Source organism: Hyperolius riggenbachi, chromosome 1 (genome assembly GCF_040937935.1).
Source record: "Hyperolius riggenbachi isolate aHypRig1 chromosome 1, aHypRig1.pri, whole genome shotgun sequence".
Lineage (NCBI taxonomy): Eukaryota > Metazoa > Chordata > Amphibia > Anura > Hyperoliidae > Hyperolius > Hyperolius riggenbachi.
The window spans coordinates 354,327,320-354,340,438 of record NC_090646.1 but is presented as its reverse complement, the minus strand read 5'-3'; the positions used below and the strand labels follow the sequence as shown (position 1 = coordinate 354,340,438).

General features: G+C 46.1%; 1 protein-coding gene across 4 annotated transcripts in view; it reads left to right on the top strand.

Annotated features, from left to right (window-relative positions):
- Positions 1–1,331, top strand: part of NWD1 (NACHT and WD repeat domain containing 1) — a 113,935-nt gene extending 112,604 nt beyond the window's left edge. For all 4 annotated transcript variants that reach the window (XM_068234164.1, XM_068234161.1, XM_068234162.1 and 1 more), the window contains one exon: positions 758–1,331. In XM_068234164.1, coding sequence (XP_068090265.1) covers positions 758–1,050 — 293 coding nt within the window. In that variant the 3' untranslated portion in view covers positions 1,051–1,331. The remainder of the gene's footprint in view (positions 1–757) is intronic.
- The last annotated feature ends 11,788 nt before the right edge of the window (positions 1,332–13,119 follow it).

The window sequence follows — 13,119 nt, the reverse complement described above, 5'->3', positions numbered from 1 at the left end:
TTTTGGCTCCAGCACAGGCGCAGTATCCGCTCCTTCCCACGGAGATAGGCGCAGTAGAGCAGCCCGGAGATCGGCTATTTCCGCCTATATCCGTCAGAAGAGCCGCAACAGTGCCCCCGCTGGAGCCTGGAAAGGTAAATATTGAACAGGCTTTCGGGTCTGTCGGGCCGCTGTTCCAAGGACTGCAGCGAGCCCCCCGTGGGACAGATAAGACGGGGGAAGCCTCATTAGGATCCGGATGCTTCCCCCCCCCCCGAGGTGAGTACCCCCCAGGGGACGTTTTTCTTCTTACAGTGTCTCTTTAAGAACAATTGTGTGTTGCACTGATTTTCTCTATTTAAAGTGGACCTGAACACTTGCACAGGAGAAAAGGGAAACAGAGAAATGAACTCTGTATGTACAGTATTTAGAGAGTTTAGCCTGTTTAATCCTCCCTCATTTGTGTCTAATCACAAGTTGTAATTTAATCCTCCCCTGTGTCACATGAGATGGCAGATAAGCTCATTTGAAAGCACGGGCTGTAAACAATATGTCTGCTTCCATGAAAGCAGGAAGTAGAAACAGTGCAGATTTATTTTAGGACTTGTATCAGCTGTAGCAAAGAATTTTTTTTATTTAAAGGTTATTATGCTGTTGCATATCTTTTAGAGCTGAGAGGACATTCTGAGTTCAGGTCTGCTTTAATATTAGGTGGTTGTCTGATATATTATATTTTCTGATATATTAAAATACAATATTTTTTGTTTTTAAACCACAGGTTCCCTGCTTGCAGTACAATATGTATATGCAACGGTCACTCATATTGCCTCCACCTATGATGGATTTATAGCCACCACAAGACTAGGTTACGTGATCAGAGAAAAGTTTCAGTGTCCAGAGAATATTAGCCCTCAGTACAACCCTTTGCAGAATATCAAAGCCACATGCACAGTCACATCAAGAACAGGCAAAGACCCCAACAACAGAATTAAACAATCAAAAGCAAAAGCACAAAAAAGATGGAGGATGTGCAGAAACCAAATTAACTCCCAAATATGCCATATTGTTTAAATAGGAGAAATGGAATTACTCATTTATGGACGTTTGCTAGTTCTACTTGTTCCTGAACTGATCTGGTAAGCATTTTTTTCTGCTTCCAGTGGTTTTATAGGTCTGAACATAAAACAAAATTATTTTCTGTTCTAAAATGTGCAAACTACCTTAAACTGAACTTGTGACAATATGGATAGCGAGTCATTGCTAGAACATATATTTTGGATTGAAATTCAGACTTCATTGACTGTATATTGCTCATCTGTAAAAATGAATAAAATAAAAAAGAACAAACAAAACTGGCTTACAGTGTGGGAAATAATTATTTGATCCCCTGCTAAAATTTTAAGTTTCATTCTCATTTCCACTTGTGCCAGCATCTATCTCTGAGAAGAGAGAAGGAAGGATTTTAAAGTACATGGTCCAATCCATTTGCCTCTTAATGCAGTGATGTTGTCAAGTACCCTAAGCAGAAAAACAGCACCAGAGTACTAGGTTGACCCCAAAATGTTACCTTTTGAAGCTGGAATTTTTTTCAGACTGAAGTATAAGTCGGCCCAGGAAAGTTTATGGCTGCAAGTGGGGACCATGAGGGTTACTGGCTGAACTTGGGAAACAGGAGGGGTCAACAGTTGCACTGCATAAAGTATTGCAGTCATTAACCCCTACTGGTCCGCAATTGTAGCCAGTGGTCCCCAAGTGCAGCACTCCCCTTGGTAGTCAGTGTGGCCAGTATCTGGCCCCTCCCCCCACCTTAGTAACCAATGTGTCTGATTCAAATGCCCTATATATAAATGGACCAATAGGTCCTGATAAATAATATTATCCAATACAGTTACATATAGGTATGTCCCTTTTAGCCCTCATAAGATGCTAATCTTGATATGGGTAGATATGGCTTTTGGGGACAACCAGCTTCCCAATATATTCAGAGATATAGAGACAAGTTTTGAGTCAGATCATCTAATAATTAAAACATATATTTTATTATAAACATAAGTGTTATATACAATAACAATTCTTTATACAATTTTTCGGTTGCTCCCCTGTATGGGAAGCTTTTGAACGGAATTCGTTCCCAAGTAATGACCCCACAATATAAACTAAAGTGGGGTCACACTGGGATCAGAGTGTCTCTATATACACTAATAGCAAAAGATATACAATGGCTGAGATATACTCAATGTCTCGACACCTTTCCTGAATAAGACGGTTGTATAAGGGCCTATTTACACTACACGCACTACACGACTCCAATGAATGCCTATGTGAAATCTGCATCAGAAAAATCACGTTTACTGGAAACAGGCCCATAGGCATTAATTGGAGTCAGTTTTTCTGCATCCAGAATCTGCATCTAGTGGAAACAGGCCCCAATTCACTTCTTCAAGAGTAGCGTATTATTCACGGCTTTAAGGCACAAATACACTGTAGGCTGGTATCCCATGGATTTAAAGGTAGATCTCATATTTGTATGTCTCTCATTTATATTGCAAGCTTCCAGATGTCAAAATCATCATAATTGGAAGCAAGGTGCGTGTTACTTGTCTGTAGGTTTTAAGTCAGCGAAAACCAGCAGGTCCTGTCTGAGCAGTTATCTGACAAAACTACGTGGAGTGATTGGAGATTTCAGCGTGCGTCTTTAGTGTGGCTAGTATCCTCCCAGTCTTTAGTAATCAATGCACCTATTCCTCCCCCCCCCCCCCCGACCACTTGCGACCAATATTTCTACCCCCCCCCCCCACCTTCTTTCTTTAGTAACCAATTGTGGCCAGTATCCACCCCGCCCCACCTTAGTAATCATTTGTGGTCAGTGTAGTATGACTCGCAGATAGATCAACCCTGCATTTTTCTTTTTTGAGTTAGACCTAAATTTATCGACTCTAGGTTACACGGTAATATGTTTCCACCTCTATGTTTGACTGTCGGGGTGGTGTCCTTTGGGTCATACTATTTCTCTACTTCGAGCCACCTAACCCAGGCGATTTTGCATGGGGGGGGGGAATACGTTTGGGGGTGGGGGGGGGGTGGTCAGGCAGCCAGATCCCTGGTAGGGATAGCTGGGCATGGTATCCTTTCTTTAGCCGGATGCCCCCCTGTAGACAGCAGCCTTTACTCACCTCCCAGGCTCCAGCAATGAGCAGCTGTGGACCCCTCCACTCTGGCCAGCATCCCCGATCGTACTGCCGCTAAGTTCTGAGTCGCAGCTTGAAGGCGTCATCAAGCCGGGACCTTGCACTTATGTCAGAGCGAGCAGGGATGATGGCCAGATCGGAGGGGAGCGCCGATCGCCGGGGGAAGGTCAGGAAGGTAAGTGGATCTTCTTCTTCCTCCCCTACCGCCACAGCTCTAACAGTGATCACTATGATCCACTGTCGATCGTAGTGATCACGTGATCAGGAGCCATACACGATGGCTCCTGATCACTGAGGGGAGATGTCAGCTGTCATATGACAGTTTAATCTCCCCTCTCAGGTGCACACGATCGCTTCGGGAGCAGAAACGGCGGGTGGCATAGACAGCCACAAGAGCGGCGTAGGATTGACCTACGGCGGTTCCCAAAGGGTTAAGCTGAATACTTACCATGGATCCAGCGACGTCTTCCTGACGATGAGCATTCGACGATCCATCTTTCGGCCTGCGGGTATGCGCAATGTCACACAACATTACACAACATTACACAACGGGCAGGAGGTCAAGCGAGCGTGGTACTTTGCGCAGAGTGGTCGGGATCTTAAGGATACGCCATGACGGTTGTGATCGCTGTACGTCGCTAAACATAGTTGGCATGATCAGGACCTGTACCCATGTGTGAATGCACAGAAACAATTGTGAGTTGCTCAAAGTATCGCCGGTCATTGGCAAAATCGTCTGGAAAATCACGTTGTTGGTACTAGCATTTACACTGTCAGCTGAATTGTGACACAGTGGCCATCTCTTCTCCCTTTCTTGTTGTTTCTTCCCCCTGCGTAGGTTAGATGGGTAGCTTCCCCCAGCGTAGGTTACATAGGTAGCTTTCCCCAGTTTAGGTTAGATAGGTAGCTTTCCCCAGTATAGGTTAGATAGGTAGGTGCCCCCAGTATAGATTAGATAGGTACCATAGATGCCCCCAGCGTAGGTTAGATAGGTAGATGCCCCCAGCGTAGGTTAGATAGGTAGCTTCCCCCAGTTTAGGTTAGATAGGTAGCTTCCCCCAGTTTAGGTTAGATAAGTAGCTTTCCCCAGTTTAGGTTAGATAAGTAGCTTCCCTCAGTATAGGTTAGATAGGTAGCTGCCCCCAGCGTAGGTTAGATAGGTAGCTTCCACCAGCGTACGTTAGATAGGTAGCTTCCCCCAGTGTAGGTTAGATAGGTAGCGTCCCCCAGCGTAGGTTAGATAGGTAGCGTCCCCCAGTGTAGGTTAGATAGGTAGCTTCCCCCAGCTTAGGTTAGATAGGTAGCTTCCCCCAGCATAGGTTAGATAGTGTTATGATCACTTCTGCAGCATGTACTGCTGGCCGCAGTTTTACTGGAGACAAGCAGTTTTTTATTTCTTTGCGTGCATTTGCTCGCATAGTTTTGCGTGCTCTTACACTGAACGTTGATTCCATCTGCAGTCGCTCTGAAATTAATGACAGATTAATATGCTTTTGTGAAAACAAACATTGGCCCCAATTCACTAAACGTATCTCCTGTCTTTAATAACTCTTCTAGAGTTGTTACCATGGTGATAAGGCATGTAGTATTCAGGAAACATTTTACCTCAGGCAAGCCTAAAGTTAACTCTTCTGTCTTTAAATTAACTCTCCAATCCTTAAAATAACTCCAGAGTTAAAGACAGGCTGTTAATTAGCTGCATGTGAAAATAACTACAGAGGAGGTAAATTAACTACAGAGGAGGTAAATTAACTACAGGAAAGGTAACTTAAGGAATGAAGAGGTAAGATAACTCTCTCACGTGTGGAGGTAAGTTTTCTCTTGCCTTATTATCTCTAGCATGATCTTAGTGAATTGAGGCCATTGGCCTCAATTCACTAAGATCATGCTGGAGATAATAAGGCAAGTAAGAGAGTTATCTTATCTCTTCATTCCTTACGTTACCTCTTCTGTAGTTAATTTACCTCCTCTGTAGTTAATTTACCTCCTCTGTAGTTAAGTTACCTCCTCTGTAGTTATTTTTACACGCAGTTAATGAACAGCCTGTCTTTAACTCTGGAGTTATTTTAAGGATTAAAGAGTTAACTTAAAGACAGAAGAGTTAACTTTAGGTTTGCCTGAGGTAAAATGTTTCCTGAATACTACATGCCTTATCACCATGGTAACAACTCTAGAAGAGTTATTAAAGACAGGAGATAAGCTTAGTGAATTGAGGCCATTGTCTGTTGCAATGGAGCTGTAATCCCTTACTTGCAGGCTGCATATCATTATCTGCCCTTTCCTGCTGTCAGCCTGTGATTGATTACCATTCACCTGTGTGGGAATCTGCATGTCTGCTCCCATTGGATGACCTCAGTATAAAGGACTGCTTCCTGCAGTGCTATCATAGTCTCACATTCTGTCTGTTACTCTGTCCGGCCCCCACCTCGTTCCTAGTCCATGTGGACTGCGCTGACTCCTGCGAAGGGGTCAGCGAGTCCTCCTAGTTTGCTCTTGTTATCAGAAGTTGTTACTTTGCTTGTCTTGCGTCATATATCGGTTCATCGTCAATATATACGCATACTAGCACGTTTGTTATTTTCTTGGTATTCGTGTTACGTTAATACATCAGTGTCGCTGATATATACATACTCGAACTGTTTATATTCTGTGTTCAGTTAGTTAGTTTCCAGCACGTTTTAGTAGGTTGCGCGTATCGTGATCACCCGTGCTTAGCTAGTTCAGTCCTGTTCCTAGTCCTGCTCCAGTTCTTAGTTAGTGTTCCTTGCTTATGTCATATATCGGTTTATCGCCGATATATACATATGTCAGTTAGTCATTTGTAGTTCATTGATAGCTGTAACCGTAATATGCTAGGAAATCATACCTATTGTATATTTGTGTGGATTACGTCTGCCTTCTTTGACTCTATTTTCCGACTATTCTGTCCTGTCCTTGTGAGGCACGCCACCACTGCAATCGCATTGGCTGCCTCATTCCAGTCTGTCTTGTCTTGGACGTCTTGTCCAAGACGTTTTCTGTCACTTAAGCAGTGACTAGTTAAGCAAACGTTAATTCTGTTACCTGTCCTGATCTCCTGAGTTCTGGTTTATGCGCTCAGCGCTACCTTGCGCTGAGCCACTACAGTGGTAGGATTGTTTGTGGCTGTTCGGATCTACGTCTGCTCTGTGCGCCACATCTCCTGTTGGAGTCAGTCCTCTCATCCACTGAACTGGGGATATCCTGGTTCCTTGTGTGTACCTCCTTCACGTCAGAATCTGCATTGTGTGCTGACCGTGGAGGATATACCACCAAGCGTAACAGATAGGTAGCTTCCCCCAGCGTACGTTAGATAGGTAGCTTCCCCCAGCGTAGGTTAGATAGGTAGCGTCCCCCAGCGTAGGTTAGATAGGTAGCTTTCCCCAGTTTAGGTTAGATGGGTAGCTCCCCCCTGCGTTGGTTAGATGGGTAGCTTCCCCCAGTGTAGGTTAGATGGGTAGCTTCCCCCAGAATAGATTAGATAGGTAGCTACCCCCAGCGTACGTTAGATAGGTAGCTTCCCCCAGTTTAGGTTAGATAGGTAGCTTCCCCCAGTTTAGGTTAGATAGGTAGCTTCCCCCAGTTTAGGTTAGATAGATAGCTTCCCCCAGTTTAGATAAGTAGCTTCCCTCAGTCAGGGACGGATCTAGGGGGGGGGGGGGGGAGGCGGGTCTTTTGCCCCAGGCGCAGGTAGCTTCCCCCAGTTTACGTTAGATAGGTAACTTCCCCCAGTATAGGTTAGATAGGTAGCTTCCCCCAGCGTAGGTTAGATAGGTAGCTTCCCCCTGCGTAGGTTAGATAGGTAGCTTCCCCCTGCGTAGGTTAGATGGGTAGCTTCCCCCAGCGTAGGTTAGATGGGTAGCTTCCCCCAGCGTAGGTTAGATGGGTAGCTTCCCCCAGTATAGATTAGATAGGTAACTTCCCCCAGTATAGGTTAGATAGGTAGCTTCCCCCAGCATAGGTTAGATAGGTAGCTTCCCCAGCATAGGTTAGATAGGTAGCTTCCCCCAGCGTAGGTTAGATAGGTAGCTTCCCCCAGCGTAGGTTAGATAGGTAGCTTCCCCCTAGTGTAGGAGGCGGGCGTAAAGAAGCGGGTGCTGGCCAGAGCGGCAGGGGGGGGGGGGCGGGCAATTAAAAACTCACCTCCGATCGCAGCCTCCAGCTTCTTCCGACTTCCTCCTCTGGCATAGTTCGCATTGGTAACAGCGCCCCCTGTGATGACATCACAGGGGGCGCTATAACCAAGGCGCCGGGCGCCGGGGAAGGAAGTCAGAAAAAACTGGAGGCTGCGATCGGAGGTGAGTTTTTAACTGCCTGCTCCCCCTGCCGCTCCGCCCAGTGCCCCCTCCTGCCACTCAATCGATCTGGGGCACCATGGCAACAGGTTCAGGGGCAGTGCCCTGGATAAAAGGCCCTAGCGACGCCGCTGGCAAAAAGAACAGATGTGCAAAGCACACAACTTTGTACATTGCCAATCAATGCATAATTACTGAAATGCACAATTTTCATATTAATATTGTTAAGTATAACTTTTGTCAGTTACTGGTATACAAAAGAAGTGTACAGGTACCATTGTGCAACCTATATTTTGAATGAAGTAGCACAAGGGCTACTACAATCCTAGCATTTTGCCATGCTCAAAAATCAGTAAGCATTTGGAGCATTTTAAACTTTATATTGTGGGGGAAATAATCCGACTTACAAAAATCAGTAAGCATTTGGAGCATTTTGAACTTTATATTGTGGGGGAAATAATCCGACTTACAAAGAAATTGACAGTTTGTAATTTTTTTTATAGTAGTTTCATTTTTTGACAATATTTTATTAAAATTATTTAGAATATGGAAGGAAAGAGAGAGGACTGGTTTGAGAGTACTGAGGAGTGAGTGAGAACAGAGTGGGTTGTTGAGCAGCTGGGGGAGGGGGGGGGGGAAGACAGTCAGGACGTTGACGATGCAAGAGGGAGGGTAGTCAGGAGAGAGAGAGGCTTTTTAAATATCTGGAAGGGGAAGAGAGATGCAATTGATGATGATTGGGGTAGATGGGGAGAGGAAGAGGCTTACTGAGGGTCTGGGGGTGAGGCTTACTGATGGTGTGGGGGGGATAAAACAAGGCAGCTGGTGATGCTGAAAGGCAGATGGGGAGAGAGGGGCTTACTGAGGGTCTGGAGGAAGACAGGGGCTACTAAGAATGCTGGGGGGGGGGGGGGATTATAAGAAAGAGAGAGAGAGGGGTTTCCTGAGGGTCGGGGGGGGGGGGGAGAGGCTACTGAGGATGTTGGGAGTAGATGGGGAGAAGAGAGGTTTACTGATGGTCTGGGGAGAGAGAGTGGGGCTGCTGGTGATGCTGGGGTGTAGATGGGCAAAAAGGGTCCTAATGAGAGTATTAGGGGAGAGAGTGAGGCTTCTGAGGATGTTGGGGGTGGAAGGGTAGAGAGAGGGGCTTTCTGAGGGTCTGGGGAGACAGTGTTACCATGGAGGGTGGTACTGGGTGGGGAGAGAATGGATTATTTAATGTCTGGGGGAGAGACTGGAGGCTATTGATGGTCAGGGGTGAGAGAGAGGATAGAATTAGAACAGAGAGGGGAGTACACAGAGGGATGAGTGATGGAGGGCAGTGAAGAGAGTAAGACTCTGATTTACCTCTCAAAGCCCCCACTCTGTTTTCTGTCAAAGGTTGGGCTTAAGCTGCTGTGGTAGTCACTGATGTGAGGCGGTAGGAAGCAAATCACTGGCTACACACAGGTATACAAGATGGCGGCCATGAGTTTGTTTACATGACGTCACTCTAAGCGTAGCACGCGCTTAGAGTGACGCATCGGGAAGGAGACAGCCAGAAAAAGCACAGCTTCCGAGAGAAGCTGTCGCTTTTTCAGCGGGGGAGAGGAATCAGTGATCGGGCACCATAGCCCGATACATTGATTCCTTGGCTACCAAATCCGCGGCCGGGAATGCGCGTGCACGATCGGCCGCGGGAGCGTGCATGGTTCCTGGACGTAGAAACTACGTCCAGGAACCAAAATAGGTTAATTAGCCGTGTGGCTGGCCGCAGAGGAGGAGGGGAGACCTCCTCCTCCAACATTACTGAGCATGTGCAAGCAGTCTAACGCTGCTTAGCCCAGTATAACGTACAGCATGCAGCACTTTGTTTCAATGTGCTGCGTTACTATGTAACGCAACGTGGGCACTGTGAACAGCACAATTGATTTTACAGTGCTGTGAGTTAGGCTGCGTTACTGGCTGCTGTAAAGTGGGACTTTAACGTCCCACTGTGAAACCAGCCTCAGTGTATCAAAAAGCCCACAACTACAGTAGAGAGTGGGTACTTTACTGTAATATTTTACGGTTTTAACTTTCATCAGCCCCAATATTCACAAATCCTCGAGTACACAACTAGCTGAGAGTGAATAACAACAGCATGCACAGGAAAACAATCCATGGACCACCAATTTAAAGGACACCTATACTGAGAGGGCTATGGAGGCTGCCATATTTATTTCCCTTTAAACAATACCAGTTGCCTGGCTTCTTGTTAATCTATTTGGCTGCAATAGTAGCTGGATCACACAATCCACACAAGCATGCAGCTAATCAAGTCAGAAACATCTGATCTGCATGCTTGTTCAGGGTATATGACGAAAAGCATTAGAGGCAGAGGGATCAGCAGGACAGCCAGGCAACATTTAAATAACTGAAACAAGAGGAATATAGAGGCTGCCATATTTATTTCCCTTTTAAGCAATACCAGTTGCCTGGCAGTCCTGCTGACCCTCTGCCTGTAATTCTTTTAGCCATAGACCCTGAACAAGCATATACATACAGATCAGGTGTTTCTGACATTATTGTCAGATGTGACAGGATTAACTGCATGCGTGTTACTGGCGTTATTCAGACACAACTGCAGTTAAATAGATCAGCAGGGCTACAAGGTAATTAGTAATGTTTATTTAAAAGGAAATAAATATGACAGCCTCCATATTCTTCATACTTCAGTTGCCCTTTAAGAACAGCCTCTTCCCCCTGCTAGTTGCCAGAACTTTGTTGCTCCCAGGCCTGAGCATTCTGGACATTTCTGATACCTGTTCCCTGATTCTGATCCTTTACCTACTTACTTGTTGTCAAACCCGTTATCTTGCCTTCACTCTGCTTTGTGCCTACTCATTTGTACTGTACACATCTGATAAACTCTGCTGCTGCCTGCTCCTTTGGCTCTCTGCATGATTGTATACATGTGTGTTGTATATGTTTGTGTATATATCTCCAGTATATTGCTTTGTAAATAGAGAGTAAAGGCCCATACACACGTCGGATTTCCGCGAACGACGGGTCGTTTGAACGTCCCGTCGTTCGCCCGCTAAATCGGGCCTGTGTACAGGCTGTCGTTCGCTTGAAAAGGGCGAGTTTGAGCGATCCGCCGGGCGGATCGCTCAAACTCACCCTTATCAAGCGAACGACAGCCTGTACACACGCCCGATTTAGCGGGCGAACGACGGAACGTTCAAACAACCCGTCGTTCGCGGAAATCCGACGTGTGTATGGGCCTTTAGGGTATTTGCTTGTAAGTGTATACACTGCATGTCCTGGTTTGTTGGTGATTCTCTGTATATACCGTGCTGTGCATATGGTTGCGTTTAATTTGCATTGTTATTTTTGTATGCACAATTTTGTTTACCATAAACTCTATTGCATCATATTCTGGTTTCAGTCTCAGTATTTCTGCAAACTGTGGTCATCCATGGTTTTCTGTCCAGTAATCATAACAGACTCAGATGCTTGGCACACAGATTACAATCAGTCAATTAATTACTGGTACACCTGATCTCAATTTATGTATTTTATGCACACCTGTCCACAGAATCAATTTATTCCATTACAACCTTTCCATCACCATGGGCAAGACCAAAGAGATGTCACAGGAGGTCTGGGACAAGATTGTAGACGTGCACTATGCTGGAATGAGCTACAGGACCATTAGCATAAAGCTTGAGGAGAAGGTGCCAGTTATGGGTGCAATTATTTGGAAATTAAGAATAAAAACAAAAAATCTATACAAAAAAGGAGAGGAAATGGGGGCTACAAGCAATCCCAATAATTACTCATAACTATCAAATTTCAAAAAATATCAAAATTACGTTTATTAATCAAATATAAACTTAAAAACAGTATGAGATGGCCACCCCGCCACACACATTTCACACTGTCACCACACCTGTATAACTGTAACGATCGGTGTAACACAGAGAGGGTCTGATTACCGGTGAACTGCAGTATCACCGAGAATACAGAATATACCCGATTATTGGTGATCTGCAGTATCACCGATAATCAGATCTATCTCCTAACCTCTGGACACCTGAGATAACAAGTGAGTGTTGGATGCAACAGTATACTATGGAGTACTGCACAGAAGTATGTTCCTTCCGATGGTCTAGACTCTCCCGGGGGAGGAGCTAGGCTGAGAGTAGGAAGGACAGAGCGTGAGTGACACCAGTGAGAGGGTGTCACTAACAGGTCTGGGAACTGCCTCTAACAGTAAGGTCAGTTCTCGAGGTCGGGCAGGCCAGGTCGTTAACACACAGACAGATAAGGTACAGATTCAGGAGATAAATACGGAATCCAATAACTAGGCAGGGTTTGGCAACGGAGTATCAGAATAGCGAGGTACAGAGTCAGAAGGCAAATACAGAGTTCAGGAACGAGCAAACTTTGGCAACAGGATATCAGAAATAGCAAGGTACAGGATCAGAGTTTCAAAAGAATAGTCAGGCAGGCGAAAGGTGATAACAAATAATACAGGTAGCATTCCTAACGCTAAGGTGTGAGGTCCTTGATCGTCAACACCTTTGGAAACTATGCTAGAACACAGATACGAACAAGGTCTGAGTGCTACCACGTTGTGATCGCAACGCCAGGCAACCAGAGAATGACCAGCACCCAGTATATATCCACCTGTGCTCTCCGGCACCTCCCTTAAGTGCTGGACCAATGAAATTTTCTGTAATTGTCAGCTGCCTGGTCAGCTGACTCTTCTCTGATTGCCATAAAAGTTCTGCCTCTCCGCACGCACGCGCGTCATTCTGAATCTAGGTGGACTATCAGTCCCAGCCACACCAGTAGTGCTTTGCAATGTCCCCGCTGACCCATGCGCGGGGTTGGTCGCACCGCTATCTGCACCGGCGGCCGCCTCCCCGCGCTGGGTCAAAGTGTCAGCAACAGGGCCATGCGTGCTAACCGCCGCGTCAGCGCGGCGGTTTTTCCGCTTTCCGCCATGCTCTCCATGGAAACAGCCGCCTCACGCTGAGTAGAGGCGGCTGATTTTCCGCGTTTCCTTACAGTACCGTCCCCCCCCCCCCCCCACCCCCTTCCCCCGAGGAGTAGACTCCAGACACCTCTTTTCCCGGCTTCTCAGGATGTAAGGCGTGGAATTCCCTTTTCAATTTGTCAGCATGCATGCGACACTCAGGCACCCATGTCCTTTCCTCAATCCCATACCCCTTCCAGTGCACCAAATACTGCACTGAATTCTGCACCACACGTGAGTCTAAAATCTTCTCTACTTCATACTCCGGTTGGTTATCTATCATCACAGGAGGAGGAGGAGTGGGACCCACATGGACTGCTGGCTTGAGCAGTGACACATGGAAAGATCTTACGCCACGCATGCTGGCAGGAAGATCAATGGCATAAGTAACATTGTTGATCTTTTTAGCCACCGTAAATGGACCAACAAACCTGGGGCCCAACTTGTCTGAGGGCTGTTTCAGGGTCAAGTGATGTGTGGACACCCACACCAAGTCTCCTGGTTGAAATCTCCATTCTAAAGAACGTCTCTTGTCAGCTTGACCCTTTTGACTCTGAAACGCTTTTTCCAAATTATTTCTCATGGTCCACCAAATGTCTTTAAAAGACTTTTGCCAGGCCTCCAGAGCTGGAAA